Here is a 21,938-nt window from a genome sequence, read left to right on the forward strand (position 1 = left end):
GCTCCCCGCCTAAGCCGATACTTCAAGTTCCCCCTCGTTCGCCTTAGCATTCCTGGTCTCAGATCGTTTCCCAAATACTCGGCTGACAAAGTCAATTCCAAATCCAGTCCAGAGGGTTAATGCTATAACAAAGCACAACGCGCTCACCCATCCATGAGTATGAGTGAACTTCGGTGCTTGCCCACTCGGAAGCTGATACTGTTGAAAAGGAATCACCACAGCTTGTCCAACGCTAACCATGAAAGCGAGAGTCAAAGCACGCAGTTGCTGATCGCCACCACATGAGGAATTAACCCAACCAGCTAGGATAGGTGTATAGCAGCCATAACAACCTGAAAGCAGGAACGCAGCCATCTTGAGAGATTTCGAAGCAGGCCACGCAGTGAAAACGGCATAGCAGAAGGTCAAGAGGCAGCCTACCGCAAAACAGACGGGGCTGAACTTCCCTAGCCTGTCAATGACGATACCGGTACTGACCATGAAGACGAAATTGACGGCTCCAAGGCCGGTTGAAATATTGTTAACCTGGGGTATGGAGTAGGTGCCTAGTGACTTCAACCAGATTTGAAAGTACTGCATCACATAGGAACCAGCCGTCAAGGTCCAGAAGCAATAGGCAAGCGTGAATGTGTAAAACTGCCAGGATTTGAGCACGCGGCTGACGACAGATAAATCGAGTTTGCCAACAGGGGCACGACCGTCTTCTTCAATTCGGGCCCTTGCACGCTCTCGTTCAGAATCAGACAGATAAAAGGCTCGCGTACTCTGAGGTGTATCAGGGTAGAAGAATAGACCGTAAAGAGCGACCGGCACAGCCAGAATGAAATCAAAGATAAAAAGCCAGCGCCAAGCTGACATTCCTCCCTTTCCTTCCATGCCCCGGTAAAGTGCAGACTGCAAATAACCTGAAAACATCTGACCGAGTACTCCAGATATCACGAATAAACCACTACGGCGTGCCATCTCGGATCTCTTATACCAACATCCAAGTACGTATTGAACGCCCGGCCAGGCTGCAGACTCAAAAAGACCAACACAGAACCGCAAAGCATAGAATTCCGAGGCGGTCGTGGACTTGGAGAAGCCTAGCACAAACAAAGACCAGGCAAGAAGACATCCGGGCAGCCAGAATCGGGGCCTGACCTTGGTTAGGGTCAAGTTAGATATGGGTCCGCCAATGATAACGCCGATGTTGAAATAGGTATTCATCCAGCTGAGTTCATTTCCAGGCCCGAACTTGAGTTCCTCTTTCATTCCCGATACGTAGGCATTGGAGATGTTGTTTTGATCGAGTTGCTTGATAAAATAGTAGAGACAACTGAAGCTGAGCAAGAAAAAGTCTAGTTTGAAAATCAATTTCTTGTCCGCTTTCGAGGTGCCTGGTTCGTGCCAGTGTAGCCACGGATGTTTGTGTTGTGCTGGTTCGTTCGAGATGTTACTGATAGCAATATCACTGTCACGACTATCTTTGATGGTGATTCCAGCATCTTTGGCATAGATGGTCCCGGCATTTTGAGCGCCATCAGCTGCGTTTGATATCACTGTCGACGGCATTGTACGATATCAGAATTTTTCGAGGTTCTCCAAGAATGCCCAGGATCCGATCTCAAAAATCCAACATTGAAATCATGTAAGAAGAATCGATCTAAAGTCTCATTCGCCTAGACACGAGGACTCTCCAATAAAACAAGCTTGAAGATGGCCATTTCAATCTGTCTTATCTTCTATATAAGAAAAATGAGAGTCATAAGCTAGCAGTCACAACATTCTCGATAAGATTGACGCAAGAGCTATTTGTGAGTTCGGAATAGCCAGTGATATTCATATGATAGCACAGACTCAAGCCCAGAAGGAGGTCGAGGCAAAAGTCCTATCAAAATCATCATATCAAGGTTACCGGAGTGGGGCCGGTCTGCAGGGGAGGACGGAACCCACTGAAAAACGTGGTCGGCGAGATTCCGATCCATATTGCCGGTTTAGGATTAAGGGTGGAGTGCTTTTCCCACATGAGATTGCCGATAAGGCTCCGATAAGGAAAGCGATCAGGAGATGGTTTAATTTTTTTTTTGACGTGATGAAGCAATAAATCGTGGGGATGTCGTACATGAAGCTTTCGAGAGACCAAAGATAGCAAACATTTCAAGGCTCGTTTTTCACAAGAGATCGAGTAACGACCTTCCAAGTGTCAGAGTACCGAGCTTAGCCATTGCCATGTGTGCCGATGTAGTGGAAAATGGTGATGATGACTTCAAGATTGACCGAATTGCTATCATCGGAGCAGGAGCGGCAGGACTGGCTGCAGCTACGTATGTATCTATCACAGAAGTAGAAAACTCTACAGGAGAAGTACCAATCAACTAAAGTGTGTACACAGTTATATTTCAGGTGAACAACAATTTTCGCATATCGAAGTCTTTGAGCAACGAAGTTCCGCTGGAGGAACATGGAATTATTCGTCTGCAAAAAGGGTACCCGGCTTAGCCGTTCCCAAAACCACACCAGACCACAATAATGAGACTCCATCTCAACCCACATCAGTTGATGACGATGGTTTCGTGTCACCGCTTTATCGTGATTTGGATACCAATATTCCTCATAACCTTATGAATTTCTCCAATAAACCCTTTCCAGAAGGTTCATCACTGTTTCCTTCCCGTGATGTTGTCACGGAGTATCTTCATCAGTACGCCGAGTCTCTGAAACATATGATTCATTACAACACTCAGGTTCGGAAGATCACGAAGATAAATATGGGTGAAAAGGAATTTTGGAACTTGGATACGGAAAATTTGAAGTCACACGAGACAGGAACGTCCTTTTTTGACGCTGTGGTCATTGCGAATGGGCATTATAGTGATGTCCACATCCCAGATATTACTGGCATCAAGGAGTTTCATCAACGTTATCCAGAGATCATATCACACTCAAAGTATTATGAAAAACCAGAGAACTTTGAAGACAAAGTAAGTATTTTGGTGGTCCATCATCGCGAGTGTGAATTGGCCGACACTAATTACAATATAGAAAGTCATCGTGGTTGGATTTTCGGCATCGGGGCTCGACATCAGCATGCAAATCGCTCAATCATGTCGACATCCCGTTCTTGTCTCGGAAAAGACACCGTCTTTGCTAGATCCCAGTGAGACAGGGCCAAATCTGAGGATGATGCCTACAATCGAAGAGTTTCTCGTAGACAAACGTGCTGTTCGGTTCAGTAATGGACATGTGGAGACTGATGTGGATTCCGTCATCTTCTGCACTGGTTATCTTTATTCCTTCCCATTTCTGGAGTCGTTACGACAGTCCTTGACTCCAGACGGATCCTACGTGCGGCATTTATATCAGCACCTCTTCTTTATCGATGATCCGACACTTGCCTTCGTTGCCCTACCCAAAAGAATAGTTCCGTTTCCTGTTTCGGAATCACAGAGCGCTTATATAGCTCGTGTATGGGCTAATAGAGCAAAGCTGCCAGCAAACCCTGTAATGCGTGAATGGGAAGCAAGTCTGGTTGCAAGCTGTCCGGAGCCGAGTTCATTGCACGACATGAAGTATCCGAAGGATGCTGACTACATTAACAAACTCCATGAAATCTGCAAAGCAACTGCAAATGGTGTAAATTTGATACCTCCTAGGTGGGATGAAGAAGCTTGCTATTACCGGGAGCATATGGCACAGATAAAGAGCATCTCACGTAAGTTGGGACATTCTCGCAGATTGGTCAAGAGTTTGTCAGAGCTTGGATTCGAATATCCAGTGAATCAGTCAAAGGCTTGATTGGCGGAATTCTAGAGATAATTTAAGAATGTGATATGAATAATTGAGTATGTTGAGTTGACTACCCAGATTGCGTACGTATCTAGCTAGATACATGTTTACTCGCAACCTTGGGAGATGGATCGCCATCATCTTGCCTTGAGAGCCCCTGACCTAAGATTTTATCTTGACTGTGCCGCAGAGTAGGCAGACTTTGTGTGTACTCAGGCAATGTAGAAGCTAGACCCCTGCACCAGTTTTCCATCCTGAGATGATCGTATCCAGTCAGATGTCCAGTGTTCACCCTATTTCTCTTGCAGTCGAGTACCACATATGGATTACAAAAGTCATACATGTCTAGGTAGATTAACTTACTGTCCTAAAGGCGAAGTCATCCACAGGTGAACGGCAACATTCATGATGTGTCAGTAGATTCAGCCTTGTAGCAGACTCCTGCTATGTGACACATCCTCCTATAATGGCCCTGCGACACAAAAAATTGGCTCTGGCGTCTAGAACCTCTTTATTACTGTTCTTCAAACGAATCGATAGTGTAATATCAGTTTCTTTTTGGTTCCAAGGTTACAAAGAAAGCTGTTTTTATGACCGGCATGCCCCGGTCAAAGTAACCCTATGAGCTCATTAGTAGAGACATAGCTATATACATTGAAAAGTATTTAAGAGAGCACACCTAGCTTGATGTTTCTTTTCTCTTCTTTTCTTACTGTTGAGACTATTTTTTTGTTATCTTTACTGGTATCAAATCGTCTTGATAGACTGTTACCTTTTTCATTCCTAGTGATTCTCCAAATTTATCGCTTTGAGGATAACCTGGCAAGCCTATTATTCTATCAAGACTCAGCAGGCAAAGATAAATTCTTCATTTTACACACCGAGCGAGATATTATTGAGTAATAGCATTAGGTTGTTCGTGTTTTATCTCAATATAGGCGCCAAAAATGGCACCTAAAGGGTTCGTTCTCAATCCTCGCCATCTTTCAAGTTTATTGCACTAATTCTAATAGCATATGTCGTGAATTTGCAAAAAGCGGGACTTGCAAATTCAAAAAATGCAAGTTTCGACATAAAAAGGACGACCAGATGGCCCCTCATACCAAAGAAAATCCTTCGTTGCTGTCCAACACCCTGTCTAACACGGAGCGGGAGTTTCGAGCTTGGAAGCATAGTATTCCTGTCAATAGGAAGGCTGCACCAACTGACGGCAGGCTTACTTCGATTTTCCAGAAGGCGTTACAACTGATTGACAGTGATGTTGGTGTTCGTCAATCAGTCATTCAGGCACTTTCTGATGAAAGTGGTCTGCGTTGTATCCAGTCGATGACCGAACAAAACTTTGAACGAATGCCTGGAAGCCTTGAGGAACAGACATTTAGAACCCAAATCCTTCCACTCTTGAAAACAATTTCCCATGCCGACGTGTTGCAATCCCTCATACTAGAACAGTCAGTCGGAACCATTTACAATTTTCTGTTTGGAGTAGGGGGAACAAGAGCCTCAAAGCTACTCAGGTTCTGTTCTGAAGTCCTCATGCACTGCAACAAAAATGAGTCCACTATGGAGTGGCTAGAGGCTTCTTTGGTGGTATTCTCACGGATTGTCGATCTCAATTCCGCCGCTCTTATTCAGGAATCGCTTAAGGATTGTGCAAGTCAGTTCCAACTGATATTTACCGCATGGGTCACCGACCACCCGGATAATCCTTTGCACCAGTCACGACTGCATCTGGAACGCTTATTCCACCGCTTTGATATTGGTATTTCTCTGCCAAATATGACGCAGAAGAAGATGTCTAAGGGCCCGAGAGCGCGAGGAGCTTTCGTCTTCGAGCATGATCCCCCAGGAGGCCGCCATGACAATGACCACAGAGATATATGTCAGATTCGGATTATGCCGACTTTCGATGAAATCTCCAGTCGGCGTGTAGAGTACCTGCCGACGTACGATCCGGCACAGTGGCATGTAAATGGTCCTCACGGGCTTCTGGATCGTAACTTCCGTTTGCTTCGCGAAGATACCGTCGGTCTACTCCGAGATGCAATCCAACTCGAGATCCAGCCTCCTAGAACTCTCTCAAATCACAACCCCAAACAACGCACCAACGTATATCAGGGTGGTAGGATCGCCAAGCTTGGATTTCACAAGATGGATGGATTTCAGTTTAAGTTTGATTTTCCTTAACCAACCCAGGTTGGTAAAATGTCGGCCACAAAACGCGAAGACTGGTGGAAGGTGTCAAAACGTCTGCAGACAGGGGCCTTGGTCTGTCTTATCATACATAGAAACTTTGTGGTTTTCTGTACTGTCATCACCCCTGAGGCACCTGCGTCTAAGCGACAGGAACGGCGTGACGCCAAACGGACATACAAAGAATCGGATTATCTATGGAAGGATTCGAAGCAAGCTTCTGTCTTTCTGCAACTGACCAGTATGAGCGATGGAGGCGTTGAAACGGTTCTGAAGCATTACACCCAAAAGAATTTTCACATCACTCTTGTGGTATTCCCAGGTGTGCTTCTACCGGCATTTGAATCGACGTTGAAAGCACTTCAGTTCATGAAGAGTATGCATAACATTCCCTTTTTTGAACTGCTCCTCCCCAACAGCACTATCATAGTGCCGGGTCTCCACTCGATGTCCCTCCTCCTCTTTACGCGACCGAACCCGGCTTTCAGTTCAACCTGCGCTGCTTGATGAGTGATAACAGTGATTTCTTCGTTCGTGCCGGCCATCCTACCGACTTACAAAATCTGCGCCAGAAATCAAGCTTGGACGACGCACAAGCTTCCGCCCTTGTGGACGCACTGCAACGAAAAATAGGTCTGATTCAAGGACCACCTGGAACCGGCAAAAGCTATACAGGCATTGCCCTCATCAAGGTCCTTTTGGCCAACAAGGAGCATCGAAGAAAAAGGATAGGTTCAATCATCTGTGTTACTTATACAAATCACGCACTTGATTAGTTGCTGGAGTCTTTGGTGCAGAAGAACGTCACAAAACAAATTATTCGCATAAGAGGGCAGTCAAAATCTGAAATCCTGAAGCCTTACAATCTCCGACACCTTGCCAAGAACTCTAGTAAAACAAAGTTGGAAAAGGCTAGCTTATGGAGTGGTCATAATTCTTTGGAAGCTTGCGAGGAGGATTTCGGTCAGCTTGGACTTCGAGGGGGTATCTCGCTGACTCATGTGCTGGTTCACTTGCGCAAAAACCACCCTGAACAATACGATCAGCTCTTCGGGATTGATGACGATGGATTCCAGCTTGCAGATACTTATACCCCCATAAAGGTGCTCGATAAATGGCGAATGACAGGCGCAAAAGCGTCCAACCACAATATTCGAAACGTGAAACAACTCGAATCAACACCCCTATTTCAATTATCACAGTCTGAGCGACAACGTCTCTACACACATTGGCAAAGGGAGGTACAAGAAGACATGCAAGAGAAGCTAATCAATATTTGTCTGTCGCACAATCAGACTAAATGCGATTTCGACAATATTCGGAGCGAGCAATATTTGCGTTGTCTCGGTCAAGCAGACGTTATTGGCGTCACCACGACCGGTTTGGCCAGAAATCTCAATGTTCTCCGGAGACTACAGTCGAAAGTTGTCCTGTGCGAGGAGGCTGGAGAGGTCCTCGAATCACATCTCCTTACTGCTTTACTCCCATCTGTGGAGCATGCTATCCTTATTGGCGACCATTGTCAACTTCGTCCACAGGTACAAAATTATGACCTCTCTCGCGAAAATAAGAATGGTGGAGAGAGGTACTCGTTAGACGTGTCCCTCTTCGAGCGTCTTGTTGAGAAGGACAGTGCCATGGGCTGCAGTTTGCCTTACAGTACATTGCAGACACAACGTCGCATGCATCCGTCGATTGCCCAGCTCGTTCGTGAGACACTGTACCCACAGCTTCAGGATGCTCCTTCGGTGTCTGAATATCCCGCTGTGATAGGGATTCGTAAGAGGCTGTTCTGGTTAGACCACGACAAGCCAGAGGGAAACCCGTCAAATGCGGAGGGAACAGCCACATCACGGTGGAACGACTACGAGATTGAAATGACTACTGCACTGGTCAATCACCTAGTCAGTCAGGGAAATTACAGCAGTAGTGAAATTGCCGTCCTAACGCCTTACCTAGGCCAGTTACAGAAATTGACACAGAAACTTTGCAGTTCATTTGCGATCACTCTAGGAGATCGCGATCAAGATGACCTCGACAAAGCTAGCCTCCAAGAAGATGAAGATCAAGCCTCAATCACCACTGCAGTAAAGGGGACACTTCTTCAAAGCCTCAGGGTAGCAACCATCGATAATTTCCAAGGTGAGGAGGCGAGCGTGGTTGTGATTTCACTGGTGCGCAGTAATCCACAGAACAATTGTGGTTTTTTGCGTACTTCCAACCGGATTAATGTTTTGCTTTCTCGAGCAAAGCATGGCATGTACGTCATTGGTAATTCGAGGACCTCTATGCATATTCCCATGTGGGCGGATGTCATTGATATTTTCAAGAGAAGTGAGAATGTCGGAACCAGCTTGGAGTTGCAATGCCCACGGCATCCCGATACTGTGATTAGAGTATCCGAGCCCGATGATTTTCCACGTGTCTCCCCAGAGGGCGGATGTAATCTGCGTTGCGTTAACCGTTTATTGTGTGGCCATGCGTGCATTCAGAAATGCCACTCCGAAATCAAGCACAATGCCGTTAAATGCCTGGAACCTTGCCAAAAGCCACGCAAGGGTTGCTCTCATCCCTGTCCCAAGAAATGCGGGGAAGAATGTCCCTCTAACTGCACAGAAACCGTCTTTCAGGCAGATAGGCAGCTGAGTTGTGGTCATCTGATGCAAACGCTTCCCTGCTGGCAGAGCCAGGACCTATCAACCGTGCATTGTCCCACGCAGGTAGAAAAGATAGTTCCGAATTGTGAACACAAAGTTCGGGTTGCATGTTACGTTAATGTCAGTTCACCCCAGTACAAGTGTCCTGTTCAATGCGAAAACGTATTACCATGCGGCCATTCGTGCAAGAAACAATGTTTCAAGTGTATCACGAGGAGTGAGTCAGGTGAAGTCCAGACGGAGCATGGTTCTTGTCAACAAAAATGTGGCAGGAACCAAACCACATGCGCTCATAGATGCGAAACCCTTTGCCACGGTGAACAGCCATGCCCTCCATGTCAATCACCTTGTGAAGTTGGCTGTGGACATTCCAAATGTGCGCTAAAATGTTCGGATCCATGCACCCCTTGTGCCGAAGGGAAATGTCTTTCTTCTTGTCCGCATAGTGCATGCTCCATGCCCTGTGCTGCCCCATGTGATCATGTGCCATGCTCGGTAAGATGTGAGAAGTTGTTGAAATGTGGGCATCGGTGCCCATCAGTTTGCGGAGAGGTTTGCCCGTCTGAAAAGTATTGCCAAACCTGCGGCAGTGAGGAGATAAAGAATTACCCAGTCGACTTCATTTGCGGAGAAACATACAAAGAAATCGACCTTGACGACAGCCCGTGTATATTCCCCAGATGTGGACATTTCCTCACGATAGAAAACATGGATGGACAGATGGACATGGGCAAGTACTACGTCCTTGACGAGCGTGGAAAACCGAGTAGAATTGCCGCCACGTCAGAACCGTTCTCTATCAACGACATTAAAACATGTCCTAGCTGTCGTGGACCACTGAGAGACATTGCCAGATACGGTCGCTTAGTCCGTAGGGCTATTTTGGACGAGTCCACCAAAAAGCTGATTTTGTATCTGAATCGGGAGTACGTTCCACTTGCGCAGGAACTTCCAGAACGAATTCAGCAGTTACAGAATACCAAAAGCAAACGGTCCACTTCCTGGCCTGTAACTATCAAAATCAAGGGGAAACGAAATACGCTGGTTTCCGACATGCGAACTATCATCTCTGCAACGAACAACGGAAGGTGGAAGGACATTATCAATCTGCGACAGCGTATCCACACTTACCAGAAACGAGTCGCTCCAGAGGAGCAGCCCTATATCAGGGCTCACCAACTCGCCATGAATGCACGCCGTCGGCAGAAGGCTTTGAAAACTCCCACCGAGATTGGAAGTGAGGTGCTGCAGACTAAAGGCTGGCTTCAAGAAATGGCACTAAGTTTGCGTTTGGATATTGCCTTGCTTGCGGATTTCCTCGAGCTGCGTCGTAGTGCCCCTAAAGCAGGAGAAATCCAAGTCGATATGGATCTGTCAAATATGAGAACCGACTGTCAAACGTTGATCAAGAATGCTTCCGACTCAAATCGTGTTCTTCATCAGACGGAGGGCTATATATTCCTTGCTCAACTCCATGCCTTTGAGAGATCACATACCGCGTCAGCTGATACTGAAGAACAGCATTTGATACTAGGAACTGGGGCCATCAATCAAGCTAAGACACTTGTCAACAAATATACCGGTCAGACCCAAGGTCTCTCAGAGGAGATTGAAGGCGCAGAGAAGATGCTTCGTGGTATGACTTTTTACACCATAGTAACTAATGAAGAGCGCATGGCTGTTATTGCAGCCATGGCTCGTAAGTTTACGGGTACAGGCCATTGGTATTATTATCGTAACGGGTATCCGTTCACGTTTGGGGAATGTGGTGGGCCGATACAGAGATCAGTGTGTCCTGAATGTGCAGAGCCAGTCGGTGGGCAACACCATGTGGCTGCAGAAGGACTTACACGTGCGAGGGATTTGGAGGATTCCTTCGCACAGATAGACTTGCATTGATCGTCCTCGTCAGTCTGCCCATGAAAGATGCATACTATCATATTGACTAAAAAGAAATGTGTCTGTCTCAGGGTGGATGGTCATTTTGTGAAACTTCCCCGTGCCAACAGAATGATTGGATGAAAGTCAGAAAGCTGAAAGGCATATACGTTGTCAATTCTGAGCCGCTGAATACTTGTAGAACGAATGAACAAAGTTGAATGTCAGATCGTCCACCACTGGAGGCCTAAGATTCGATCACCTGCTACTGATAGACTGAAATCTCTGAGCTAGATTCAATAGAGTAACCAGCTGGTTTTTCAGATATTAACCGGAGTTAAAAAGGTATGTAAGGCATAGTTATTCCATAACCTTCTTAACAGGAAGCATTGGTAAGAAATAAGTACCTCGGACAAATTGGTAAATGACTGTAATACCGTTATCCTGGTTTGGCTGTATACGAGAAGCTATAAATATTCGTGGCTCGCCCGTCCAAATCAGAAGATCCCTTTTCCAGTATTCATTCATTTTCAACGGACTCAAGAGTATTCATTTCATTGGACAGTTCACAATGCCATGCCTTGCAGGAAAGGAGATCACCCAAAACGGGTTGGGATTGAGCCCTATGTACTTCGCTCACTGTTGAAAGCATGGTGTAATTATGGCTAATAACCCCATTTCTTATAGGCTTCACCCTACCCGGCTTCAGTTTACCGGATGAAGAAACCTTCAAAGTTCTCAAAGCTTCCATTGTCGCTGGCGCAACCGTCTGGAATGGCGCCATTTTTACGGGACACCAGACAATAACTCTCTCCATCTTATGAATCGCTATTTCACTACTCATCCGGAGGACACGGAAAAAGTGATGCTATGTATCAAGACCGGAGTAAAAGAAGTGGGCAAATTCAGTATAGACTGTTCGTTGGAAGCTCTTCGCACATCCGTTTGATAATGCACTCAAAATCCTTGACGGCAAGAAAAGATTGACATCCTTGGTTGCGCAAGAACCGACACTGCTGTTCCGGTAGAGGAGAGCATCAAGGCACTAGCTGAGATGGAGGTGGAAGGCAAGAATTGGGGGTTTCAGTTGAGCGAGGTGCGAGCTGAAACGATTCGTCGAGCCGTGGCACTTGCTAAAATCAATATGGTCGAGGCGGAGCTCAGTTTATGGGCCACTGAGGTCTTTGAGAATGGGTCACCGCTATCTGTGGGGAATTGACTATTGTCCTTGCCGCACATACACCACTGGGAGCCGGCATGCTGACTGGACAAGTCAGAAGCTTAGATGACGTGCCAGCAAATGGCTATCATCGCTACTTCCCACGCTGGCAACCTGGAAATTTTGACAAAGATCTGTTACTTGTGAGGGAGCTGGACGCTTATGCGAAAGAGAAGGGATGCACAACATCTCAGCTGGTTGAGTGGGATCAGAACTCAGAGTCGAAGACCGGGTATGCCGGTCCTTGTTCCTGTCGCTGGATCAAGATCTGTGAGAAGAATATCCGAGAATGCAAAAATATCGATCTGACGGATGGTGATCTCACCAAGTTGAATTCCATCTTAAAAAGGTACCCTGTGGCAGGGGACAGATATCCTCGCGCTGGACAAGCACTGGCTGAGTATTAGTCACTGAAACAGGTCAAACCTTAAATTTAGGACAAATCAAATCGAAAAGCTTTCTTTCCCTAATCGAAGCCACACTTTCCAAATGTTGTTTTGATAGATACTGGTCCCTTGTAATAATTGGGTTATCAACCTCTGAACGCCAGGAAACTGACCTTCACTCAAGGTTTGCAAACGTTGGTGGATTAACTGCTTGAGATGATGGGGAAGTACAGAAAAAGTGTGCGCAGCGTAGAGATGAAACAACAATGTGCTTATTTGCACGCTTGAGACATTTGCGGACGCAGCACCTAGAATGCCGTTCCCCGAAGCAGAAGAGCAAATTTCCGAACAACCAGAAACAATTGTTCGCATTGACTCGTGGAGCTTTTCGCTGATGGGCGCAGGGGGCGGTACATCGGAGCCATCGAGAGATTTTGTGTACTGTTCGTGTAGGACATCTGCTAAGAGAACGCGAACTAAACGTGTGTTGTTCCAACTCCTTCGCGTATTGTGATCTGGATAACTTATGGATTCGGTATCAACGGTATGCGTATGTTTCCCGTGGGTGATTGGAGGTAGAAATAGCGAAATACCATCCAGTTTACTCATGAGACGCTCAGCCTTCGAAATTGCTAGTTCTGGAGATATTCCATGTCTCAGCATCTCTTTGAGCCGGGTATACTCAAGTAAGAGTTCCAGAAATTGCCACTTAGGAGAGGCACGTGCGTTTTCCATCACTCTGGCTCTGACGTCTGTAGATCTTGCGGAATTCAGTTCATGAGCAAGACAGTCGAGAATAATGAATCAGAAAGCCCTAATAGCATATTCATCTGATCGGATCACTAAACTGATTCCCATCCTGGTATAGAACGAGCCCAAGAGCACCTCGTAAATGAGCATTCGAAGGGACGATGTATCCGTCCCAGTGGATGAGTCTCTCATATACACTCAGAAGCAGCAGTGACATTAATGTTGAGTTTTCCTGCACTTCCGTTGGCGATTGAATAGCAGTAGTGGTAAGCATCAATGCCGAGCCATAGTTGACACGTGCATCATGGAGAGCTAAGGATGACTGATGAGAGAATGAAAAGAATGCTAGCCAAACAGCCCTGACCACTGTAGCTAACAGGGGAAATTTTACTGATCCCGGTGGCCAGAAGACCCGCATATATGTGAATAGATTAGCCTTGTCCGTGTCTGTGACATATTGAGAGACAAAAAAATTCTTTGCATGGATCTCAATTGACGGAAGAAGTCTTGCTGGAAGGGTGCCCGTGAATGATTGTGGACTTATGAGAGAGAGCTGAGCCCTTCGTCGTTTATCAATGGTTGAACTGGTTTCATCGAGAATGACCAATTCGATGGGATTTGGATAGCCCGGGCACGTAAGATTCGCTCGTGAGCATTGAGAACAACCATTTACTTTCCGGTCGCACTATGACTGTAAGCATTGAGTTGGAAGATTTTGAGAGCAATGCATTCTCACCTTTATATCGCGCCTTCGACAGTTCCGGCAGGATTTAGATGGCTTACCGCGATAGACCATTTTGGCATTTGGGCGGGCTTCACACCCGGAATCGACTATCCAAATTAAACAGCCAGTTAAATATCAAGGGGAACTGGTTTGACGAGATCGGTGCTGGTGTGCGAGTTGGGAAGAGGGCGATGTTAAGTTAGCTTTGATTCTTAACTCAGGTTGAGACTGGACAGTTGTGGGTGCCGAAGACGCCAACGTAACTCCGCTAACTCCGACCTTTTTGGCTAACAAAAGCCCGTCTCAGCAACTACTTGGCAGTTCTCCAAATCATTGCATATATGCTCTCCAGGCCCGCGGATCGGCTCACTGATCATCAGCTGGCGTCCACCTCAGGTGTTTTCCAGAGATGATGCTCGCTGCAAGTCACGATGTATGCGACTCTTCAGTAGGAGTCATGATACGGCGTCACTTGAGTCAACGCTATTACCAGCTAGTCATTCCAATGATCATTGTTCTGAGCAGTTGAAATTGAGTATATGCTAGGATGAAATACCTATGTACAATAGTATACAACGACGGGTCGCCTCACCGCGGGAGGACAATGCCGTACAAACGTCAAAACCACCGAGCCAGCCATGAATGGGTATCACGTTTTAAGAGTCAAGCAGGCCATTAACCATTAGAGCCAGGTTAGTAAAATCTAGCAGTTTTTGAAACTTCGTTTGCAGGTACCGTAGATGCTTGTGGAAATTTTTCTGATTTTACCACACTATCCCGTGGTTTATCCATTATGTCACCGGGTGTAGACGAGCTGGATTCGTCATTTCTTTGGTGATCGTGAGATTTTTGGCGCCATACGGAGTCTTCATTTTCAATTTCCTGGAGAACTAGTGAAGAGTTAGTAATGTCTGAACTAGTACTATGGTGGTGCTAGAACTGACCTTCTTCCCACTCCCTCTCCTTCACTTCATCACCCGTTCCCAGCAGTCTTTCAACGTCGACATTCTCCCCGTTATTTACTTTCTGGATCACCTCCCGAAGCAACCGTATCTTTGCGTCGGCCTTTCGTGTATAGTTTTCAAAATCTTTTCGAAGAACCAGCATCTGGATGGCTTGAGAACCTATTAGTGTCCATATGACGACGTAGAATGTCGCAGGATTCCACTCTTTGGATTTCGTCCTAGGAGATGTACTCGAACCGCCGCTTCGAAGGAATTTAGGGATGATAGACTGCCATGTTGACGCCTGAGCGATTTTTGGCATTGCTTCCGCTGTCGAGCGTAGTCGTGCTTGGAATGAATTGTTCATGGTCAATCCGATTTTGGAAATCCGTAATGCCCGCCATGACGGACTGTGTAGGCCATTTATTTGTATACGTCTGTTTGCCGAAGCCGCGAAAGAGCTCATGTTGAGGGTTGCTGACATCTTGGCTTGATATTGCTGAAGTTCAATTTGGTCAAAATCTGAATTGAATGTCGAAATGTCCGGTGCCAAGACATTATTCCAAAGAGGACTAGTCTGGCTCGCAGCAGATGGACCGTCTGGTTGTCCCGGCAACCACCGTTTTGGTAAGACCAACTAACTCCCTCGTGAACAATCATCAATGAACGCACCTTCAAACTCCGCTACAACTCTATGCTTGTCCCTAAAGCGCTCTCGCGCAGAACTTCCATCTTTAAAATTGAAAGATGGCAGCGACAATGGAAGTGATGGACTCGCGCCTAAAGTCCGTCAAAACCGCCGTCAAATCGACCACGACGTGTACGACGTCGACATTAGCCTCTTTACAATCGCTCCTCCAGTCAACGCCGCCAGCTTCCGAGAAGACCAAGGCAAATAGAAGAACTCCCTCATCGACATCCACTAAGACAGTTACACGCACAAAATCCACCCGGTCACGCAATCCTCCAGCGTCAAGCAAATCATCGAAGCCTGCGACCGTTATTCAAGACGAAGAAGCGCTTTCTTTACAACAGAGACTGGTTCTGGCGACCGAAGTCTTTAATACAGCCTCCAAAGCATTATCAGATGCCTTACAACGGAATGCGACCCTGAAAGCTCCGCTGCAGCCCACCTCCCCCAATCGATCCCTCTCCTCACCAAAGGACTTATCACGAAAGCCGACGAAGCCGATGACGACCGTGAAGGGATCCTCGGAGGATGGCTTAACCTCAACCGCTGAGTGTGCTGTCCTCGCTCTTATGACACTGCGCAATTTGAAACTCGAAAATTCTTCCAAGAGCAACAATTCAAATCTACAGCTTGAACAAGGTGCATGTATTTTAGCAGGAAGGCTGATTGCACTAGGGGCCCATGAACTTGCTTATAGGGAATTGAGAGCCTTGAAGAAACGGTTGGAGGAGGATAACTTGCGCTCATCTACCAAAAATTCGAGGGATCATTCCGCATCAGATATGAAAGCAGGGTCTGGAAAAGAAACGACTGCTGAGCTACTAAAATTTTCCAACGCCGAATTTCCAGGACCAGTTCTGGCCTTGATAGTTTCCTTTCAGTCTCACGTTTTGAAACTCATTACTGCAGAAAGAAAGGTTCTGGCCATCGAAAAGACATGTAACGCTCTGTCTACGTCAAGTCCAAGCAGCCCTGCTAATATTATCTTGCGTTCATTTGATGCCGGAAATTTCACCAAAGAAAAGGCAGCGATTCAGTTGCTATCGACTTCTAACACCATTCTATCTTTATCGACTATGTTGCTGAAATCGTCCGTCTCGCCGTCCGATTCGACCCAGACTCGTAGCACACGACTTCATTCAACTCTCAGACTACAGTTGGTGTCAATGGAATACCGTATCATGTCATGGGAATTGTCAGGCCATTCAGGTGACTCAAAACGCGAGTTTCTGGATCCCTTATCGCGCTTTCTTGACGGGTTTGCCAGTTCGGACTTCAACATCGATTCCTCAGAATTTGCAGAACTTAGCGCAACTGTGCAACGATTGCAGTCTATGATCGCGAAAAGCGGAATGAAAGGGGATATACACTCTTGGAAGATTGCATTCAACCTAGGGAAGATAGCTCAAGAAGCTTCATGCTTAAAGGAAGCCCTGACGTATTTCTCATCTGCGACTGAGAAATTGACAGAGGAAGATCCGATGGCACAGAGTCTGATTCGATGTAGGATCGCCATTGTTTACTTACATCTTTTTAAGAACAACAAAACCTATCACTTGGTGATTGAATCACTTACAGCTGCAGCGCTGGGTATGAAGTCGGCTAACAGAGGCAGCGCTAGCGATCTGGAAGCGCTGCTCGTGGAATCGGCTAGGTTGAAGAAAATAGCTATGGCGAAAATTGGGGAACTACTTTCTTCAGATGCTGATTTCCCGAAGGCGATGATGATGGCCACAATTGATTTTCTTCATGCATTTTTACGTTTCCTGAGACGATATATTAATCGCCCACAATCAAATCTCGCCGAAGGCGACACCGGTATACAGATGCAACCACTAAGCAATGCAAAAAATATCGTCATAGCTGCTGTCGAGTCGGCGATTGTGTTAGGGAAAATATCGATTGTGAATCAATTCCCAATATGGGGAGATCTACAGCCGATTTTTTCGGACTCAGCACGATTACTGAACACCTTCGAGGTTTCCGGGTTAGAACATACAGAAGACGGGCTTGATTGGCGAGCTACAAGTGTTAAGCTCTCCAACCTCTTCTGGTCTCGTTATCTCAAGAGAAAGGAGTCAGGGGATACACATGAACAGCTGATTCCATTATTGGAACAGTCTGTCAACATATTGCAAGATTGTCCTGTTCCACAGAAAAGCACAGGATTTAGTGCTTTGAAGCTGGAGCGACTCGCGCATCTTTACCTGGATGCAAAGATGGGAGCTAAATCCCTTGTCTATTTTGAAAAATCCATTCAAGAATATATCGACGCCGGCGTACTTGAACAGCAAATAGCATACCTCTCAGGCAGACCACCTCATGCTTGCTTGCAGGATTCTAATAGTCCAGGTTTTAATCTCACCCGGGTTTTATCGGCGTATCTTAAAATGCAGTTACGCAGACCGGCGAACGACAACAACAGCAAGTTTGAGGGCAAGTCATTAGACGTTGAGGCTCGGGCCTTTCTTCTCGAGTGGCAGTTGGGTGTGCTTGCGGACTTTCATAGCCATGACGCGACTTGCGAGAAGTTCAAAATTCTTTTTCAAGAACTGCTTTCGGAAATGCTATCGCTTTACTCCAGTGACGAATATTTGATTTTCCGTTTACGTGTCGTGCGATTAGTACTCCGCTTTGTACTCGACCACCCAGACTCAATAGAAACTTCAGTTTCTGAGTCTCTAATTCAAGATGCTCAATTGCATCTATCGAATCTCTCCTCTAACACACAACATGGGCCATATGCGCCATTCATCGCCAATTCCCTGAAATTGATTCTTTTGTTTCATGACGGTCATGTGAACGAAGAGGACTTTCGTGATACTATTTCCTTCTGGGCTTCGATAATACAGGAATGTACCAACTGGGAATCCCTTGAATCTATCATTGATGATATCGATATTTTGCTTGCTCAAGCACAAGCAGCTTCGGACTTCGCCGAAGCGCGTGGCTACTGGACGCTACAATTTGCGGCATCCAAGGTTCTTCTGACTATCTACGAAATGCAAGAAATTCGAGACGGCTCTTCTCTGGTTTTGGCCTCATCAAGGTGTGCCTTGCAGTATTGTCGACATGGAGATCACAGAGCAGCTCGTGATCTTCTGGAACGCGTTAAACAGCGTGTGAAACTTGCCGATGCATCACGTTATGCAGCCATTACGTACCAATTGGCAATTGCGGAAATAAATACGGAAGTTAATAACACTGAGATGGCAGAAAAAGCACTTCAAGCAGCCCAAAAGCTCTATCGCAGCAAAGAAGCTAAGGTGGAAGTGCAGAGTAGTCGCGGGCAGTCCAAAATCGCATGGGAGCGGCTGATTGTTGATGGCACGCTGCTCTACTCTCGCTTAGCTGATCAGAGGAAGTGTCTGGGCGTGGCCTTATATTATGCTAAATTGTCTGTTCGACTAAGCACGCGTCTGTGGACCAAGCTGGAACATTTAGCTGGTAGAAAGAAGGATTCGGAAAAGTCAGGAGATATGTCAGATGTGGATCTTGTCATAGATGGGGTCGCGAAGATTGATCTCTCCACTACTGCCACCTCGACAACGGGGTCATATGCGCAAGGGGCGCTCTTTTGGAAGCATGTCGTCTCTCATAATGCGTGCTTCTTGAACCTTATGCGTCTTTCCTCCTATAATGGTCTGTTTCAGGACGCAATTTACTACGGAGAACAAGCACTCAAGGTCAATGAAACGCTCGGGACTTCATTCCGCCTACTTACATGTCAAGCTGAACTTGGCCTGGAATGGGTAAGAGGGAATCATTTGATGGAAGCTAGGACCGTTCTCGACGCTGCGACCAAAGTATCAGAAGGGCTGATCAATACCGTGGAAACCGTTAGACTAAAGATAAGTCTAGCAGCCTTGAGCTGCTCGCAAGGAAAACACAAAGAGGTCTTATGTCTTCTGCGCGAGGCTGAGGCTATGCTTAATCGAATCTTCGAGGGGCGACTTGATTCTTCACTTGATGTCAAAACGTCTCTCGCCGCCCTTGAAGAGAAGATGGCGAGCATGAAGATACGTCAAGCCAGTGTTCGGAAAGAAGCCGAAAAAGTGGTTACTCTTCAGACCCGGAGAACGAGGGCGACGTCAAAATCCAAGGTTGAGGAGAGTTCTACACGCAGAGTTCAAGTCATACCGCGGTCTTATGTCGTGTTAAGAAACGAGATAATAAAACAGCAAATCCATGCCTTGTTAGCCATTAAAGACCTCGACGGAGCATCACGTTTGCTAGAGACCGCTAGGGATTATTCAACTTCTACGGCAACACAGTTCTCAATACAGATCGAAGAAACGCAGCACTTACTTGCCGATGCCATGAAAAGTATTGCTGCACATGCAGTATATTGTGTTTTACCCGAATCCACTCTGTCTATGCCGTCAATTGAAGCGATGATCTCAGCGACAACCACCCCAGTTGGTACAAGCAAGCCTCCAGTTAGAAGAAAAGGGAAGTCAACGACCAAGGAGTTGCGCGAACTTGCCGCAAAGGCTGCTAAGAAAGAGGTTGATGTTGCTGGTATCATGTCCCGAGCGAGAGACGCAATCAGCAACGCGGTCCGAGACGCTGTAACAACTGGGTCGACCGTAGAAAGCCATATCGCTTCAAGTCTCATGGGACGCGTCTCAATGCTTTCTCATGCAACGACACCGGGCCTTGTCGATGAAGATATTTTGGCCCCGGTCAATGCAAATGGTAAGCTGAACTTGAGAGCTGTGCCTAAACGAAATTCTTTTACTAATATTCAATAGAGCTCGGCCGTATTACTGCGTTTGATCGTGATCGCCTGTCAATTTCCATCGACAAGAGTCTGTCTGGACTTTCTGATCCGATGAGCTGGCCTGCGAATGTGTTGTCTGACTTTGGCGAAAAGTCGGACATTATTGCGAACTTTACACAAGACTATGTGGACATTTTACCTAGTGGCTGGAATGTTCTGTCTATCTCGCTTAATACTGACCGCACTGAGTTTATTATCTCTCGGATTTCCCATGGCAGGTCCCCATTCCTTCTCCGTCTTCCACTGAAGCGAAGTGAGGAAGGCAATTTCGATGAAGATGATTTTACGTTTGACTGGGGAAAGAACGAAATGAAGGAGATCATCCGCCTTGCGAACAAGAGTGCTCATGACGCAAAGAGCCGTACGGATAAGAATTCGAAAAAGCAATGGTGGGCTACGCGCGAATCACTTGATCGTCGACTGGAAACTCTATTAGACAATATGGAGAATATATGGCTCGGAGGGTTTCGTGGCATTTTTGATGCCGTCCCGCGAGACTCGACTGTATTGACGCAGTTTGCTGGTTCATTCGAGAAAGTCCTAAATAAGCACCTACCATCGCGACGGAGATCCAAAGACAAAAAGGGACAGATCAAAATTCATGAAAATGTGCTTAGTCTGTTCATTGGCCTCCGTGATCTCGACAAACAAGAAAACCCTGAGGACTCAGTTTTAGACTTACTATATTTTGTTGTCGACATTCTCCAATTCAAAGGCGAGCGAAATGCTTATGACGAGATTGACTTTGACATGATGGTCATTGACACGCTGGACATATTGAACAGCTTTCACTGCAATAGCTCAAGCGAGAAAGGGACGCTTGATCACATGATCTTGATCTTGGATAAGTCGCTACATTCTTTCCCATGGGAATCGTTACCATGTTTACATGGACGTCCTGTATCTCGTATGCCTTCCTTGGCGTGTTTGCGCGAGAGAATCGTTCGCTTCAGGTCGCTAGAAGATTCGTATGAGAATGTGTTTGAGGTCAATCCTCACAATGGTCACTTTATCCTGAATCCGAGCGGAGACCTGAAAACGACACAGAGCACATTTGAAGAAGAATTGGCTCATCGAGAAGGCTGGTCGTCTGTCATTGGGCGGAACCCTTCCGAAGAGGAGTTTAAGGCTGGGTTGGAGAACAAAGATATTTTTCTGTACTTTGGCCATGGAAGCGGTGCACAATACATTCGAGGACGCACAATCAAACGACTGGATAAGTGCGCAGTGGCCTTTCTCATGGGCTGTAGCAGTGGATGCCTGACAGAAGCCGGCGAGTTGGAACCATACGGTACACCGATGAATTACATGCAAGCTGGATCGCCCGCTCTTGTTGCTACGCTATGGGATGTGACAGATAAGGATATTGACCGATTCGCCAAAAGTACGTTTGAGCAATGGGGTTTATTACCAGGGGGTGAAGATGGCACCGATTTCAAGGGCAAAGCAGTACAGGGCAAGGAGACATCGAAAGGGAGGGAAGCGATGAACGCTGAGATGAATTATGGACTATCCAATGGGCTTGATGAAGCAGTTTCACGATCGCGCAACTCTTGTCTGTTGAAGTATTTGAATGGAGCAGCGCCTGTGATTTATGGCATTCCTGTATACCTCAGCAAGTGAGCATTTGATGGCGTTGATGGTTTTGAAGGTTTAAGCGGTTGGTCAGCGCATTGCCGGAGTTTGTCGTTTTTTGGTTCGTATTGAGAGAGTAATGACATGAATTCATTCATCTATCTATAATCTACAAAACACTTAAACTACAGAAGCTGAGATAGGCAGGGAGAAATTTACTCAATTAGGGTAAAATGGCGATAACAATCTCCCCACTCCTCCCCACTCTCCCCTCACAGCGAAAGAAAAGAGCTCCGTCATAGGGCAGTGTTGCCCCTCACGGACGTCCATCTTGAATAAATGCGCTTTCTCCTCTCTTCCGTATCGCAAA

General features: G+C 46.4%; 7 protein-coding genes across 7 annotated transcripts; 5 read left to right on the forward strand and 2 right to left on the reverse strand.

The window, feature by feature from the left end:
- Positions 1–9: 9 nt before the first annotated feature.
- Positions 10–1,640, reverse strand: TSTA_020730 (allantoate permease, putative; the record flags this gene model as incomplete). Its single annotated transcript, XM_002484205.1, has 2 exons — positions 333–1,640; positions 10–302 (listed from the first exon to the last, which is right to left on the reverse strand). The coding sequence occupies exons 1-2, from the start codon at positions 1,552–1,554 to the stop codon at positions 10–12; spliced, it is 1,515 nt and encodes a 504-aa protein (XP_002484250.1). The 5' UTR covers positions 1,555–1,640.
- Positions 1,641–2,073: 433 nt separating this feature from the next.
- TSTA_020740 (dimethylaniline monooxygenase, putative) lies at positions 2,074–3,777 on the forward strand (the record flags this gene model as incomplete). The annotated part of the gene is made up of 3 exons (XM_002484206.1): positions 2,074–2,306; positions 2,375–2,963; positions 3,025–3,777. Exons 1-3 carry the CDS (start codon positions 2,212–2,214, stop codon positions 3,775–3,777), a joined length of 1,437 nt encoding a protein of 478 aa, XP_002484251.1. The 5' UTR covers positions 2,074–2,211.
- Positions 3,778–4,715: 938 nt separating this feature from the next.
- Positions 4,716–5,955, forward strand: TSTA_020750 (uncharacterized protein; the record flags this gene model as incomplete). The annotated part of the gene is made up of 2 exons (XM_002484207.1): positions 4,716–4,729; positions 4,782–5,955. The coding sequence occupies 2 exons, from the start codon at positions 4,716–4,718 to the stop codon at positions 5,953–5,955; spliced, it is 1,188 nt and encodes a 395-aa protein (XP_002484252.1).
- An 18-nt stretch (positions 5,956–5,973) lies between these two features.
- TSTA_020760 (DNA-binding protein smubp-2, putative) lies at positions 5,974–10,517 on the forward strand (the record flags this gene model as incomplete). The annotated part of the gene is made up of 4 exons (XM_002484208.1): positions 5,974–6,326; positions 6,392–6,707; positions 6,738–9,400; positions 9,443–10,517. 4 exons carry the CDS (start codon positions 5,974–5,976, stop codon positions 10,515–10,517), a joined length of 4,407 nt encoding a protein of 1,468 aa, XP_002484253.1.
- A 550-nt stretch (positions 10,518–11,067) lies between these two features.
- TSTA_020770 (aldo/keto reductase, putative) lies at positions 11,068–12,122 on the forward strand (the record flags this gene model as incomplete). Its single annotated transcript, XM_002484209.1, has 4 exons — positions 11,068–11,123; positions 11,232–11,391; positions 11,479–11,659; positions 11,686–12,122. The coding sequence occupies 4 exons, from the start codon at positions 11,068–11,070 to the stop codon at positions 12,120–12,122; spliced, it is 834 nt and encodes a 277-aa protein (XP_002484254.1).
- A 2,042-nt stretch (positions 12,123–14,164) lies between these two features.
- TSTA_020780 (uncharacterized protein) lies at positions 14,165–15,011 on the reverse strand. The gene is made up of 2 exons (XM_002484210.1): positions 14,520–15,011; positions 14,165–14,465 (listed from the first exon to the last, which is right to left on the reverse strand). The coding sequence occupies exons 1-2, from the start codon at positions 15,001–15,003 to the stop codon at positions 14,269–14,271; spliced, it is 681 nt and encodes a 226-aa protein (XP_002484255.1). The 5' UTR covers positions 15,004–15,011; the 3' UTR covers positions 14,165–14,268.
- A 255-nt stretch (positions 15,012–15,266) lies between these two features.
- Positions 15,267–21,616, forward strand: TSTA_020790 (separin, putative; the record flags this gene model as incomplete). Its single annotated transcript, XM_002484211.1, has 2 exons — positions 15,267–19,908; positions 19,965–21,616. The coding sequence occupies 2 exons, from the start codon at positions 15,267–15,269 to the stop codon at positions 21,614–21,616; spliced, it is 6,294 nt and encodes a 2,097-aa protein (XP_002484256.1).
- Positions 21,617–21,938: the final 322 nt, after the last annotated feature.

This window comes from Talaromyces stipitatus, genomic scaffold (genome assembly GCF_000003125.1).
Source record: "Talaromyces stipitatus ATCC 10500 scf_1105507295549 genomic scaffold, whole genome shotgun sequence".
NCBI classification, from domain to species: Eukaryota; Fungi; Ascomycota; class Eurotiomycetes; order Eurotiales; family Trichocomaceae; genus Talaromyces; species Talaromyces stipitatus.

Excerpts from the sequence above, each read along its gene's own strand:
- TSTA_020780 (XM_002484210.1), bottom strand. The coding sequence starts at position 15,003 with ATGTCAGCAACCCTCAACATGAGCTCTTTCGCGGCTTCGGCAAACAGA. Across the intron at positions 14,466-14,519 it reads GGAGAGGGAGTGGGAAGAAG|TTCTCCAGGAAATTGAAAAT; the intron begins GTCAGTTCTAGC and ends ACTCTTCACTAG.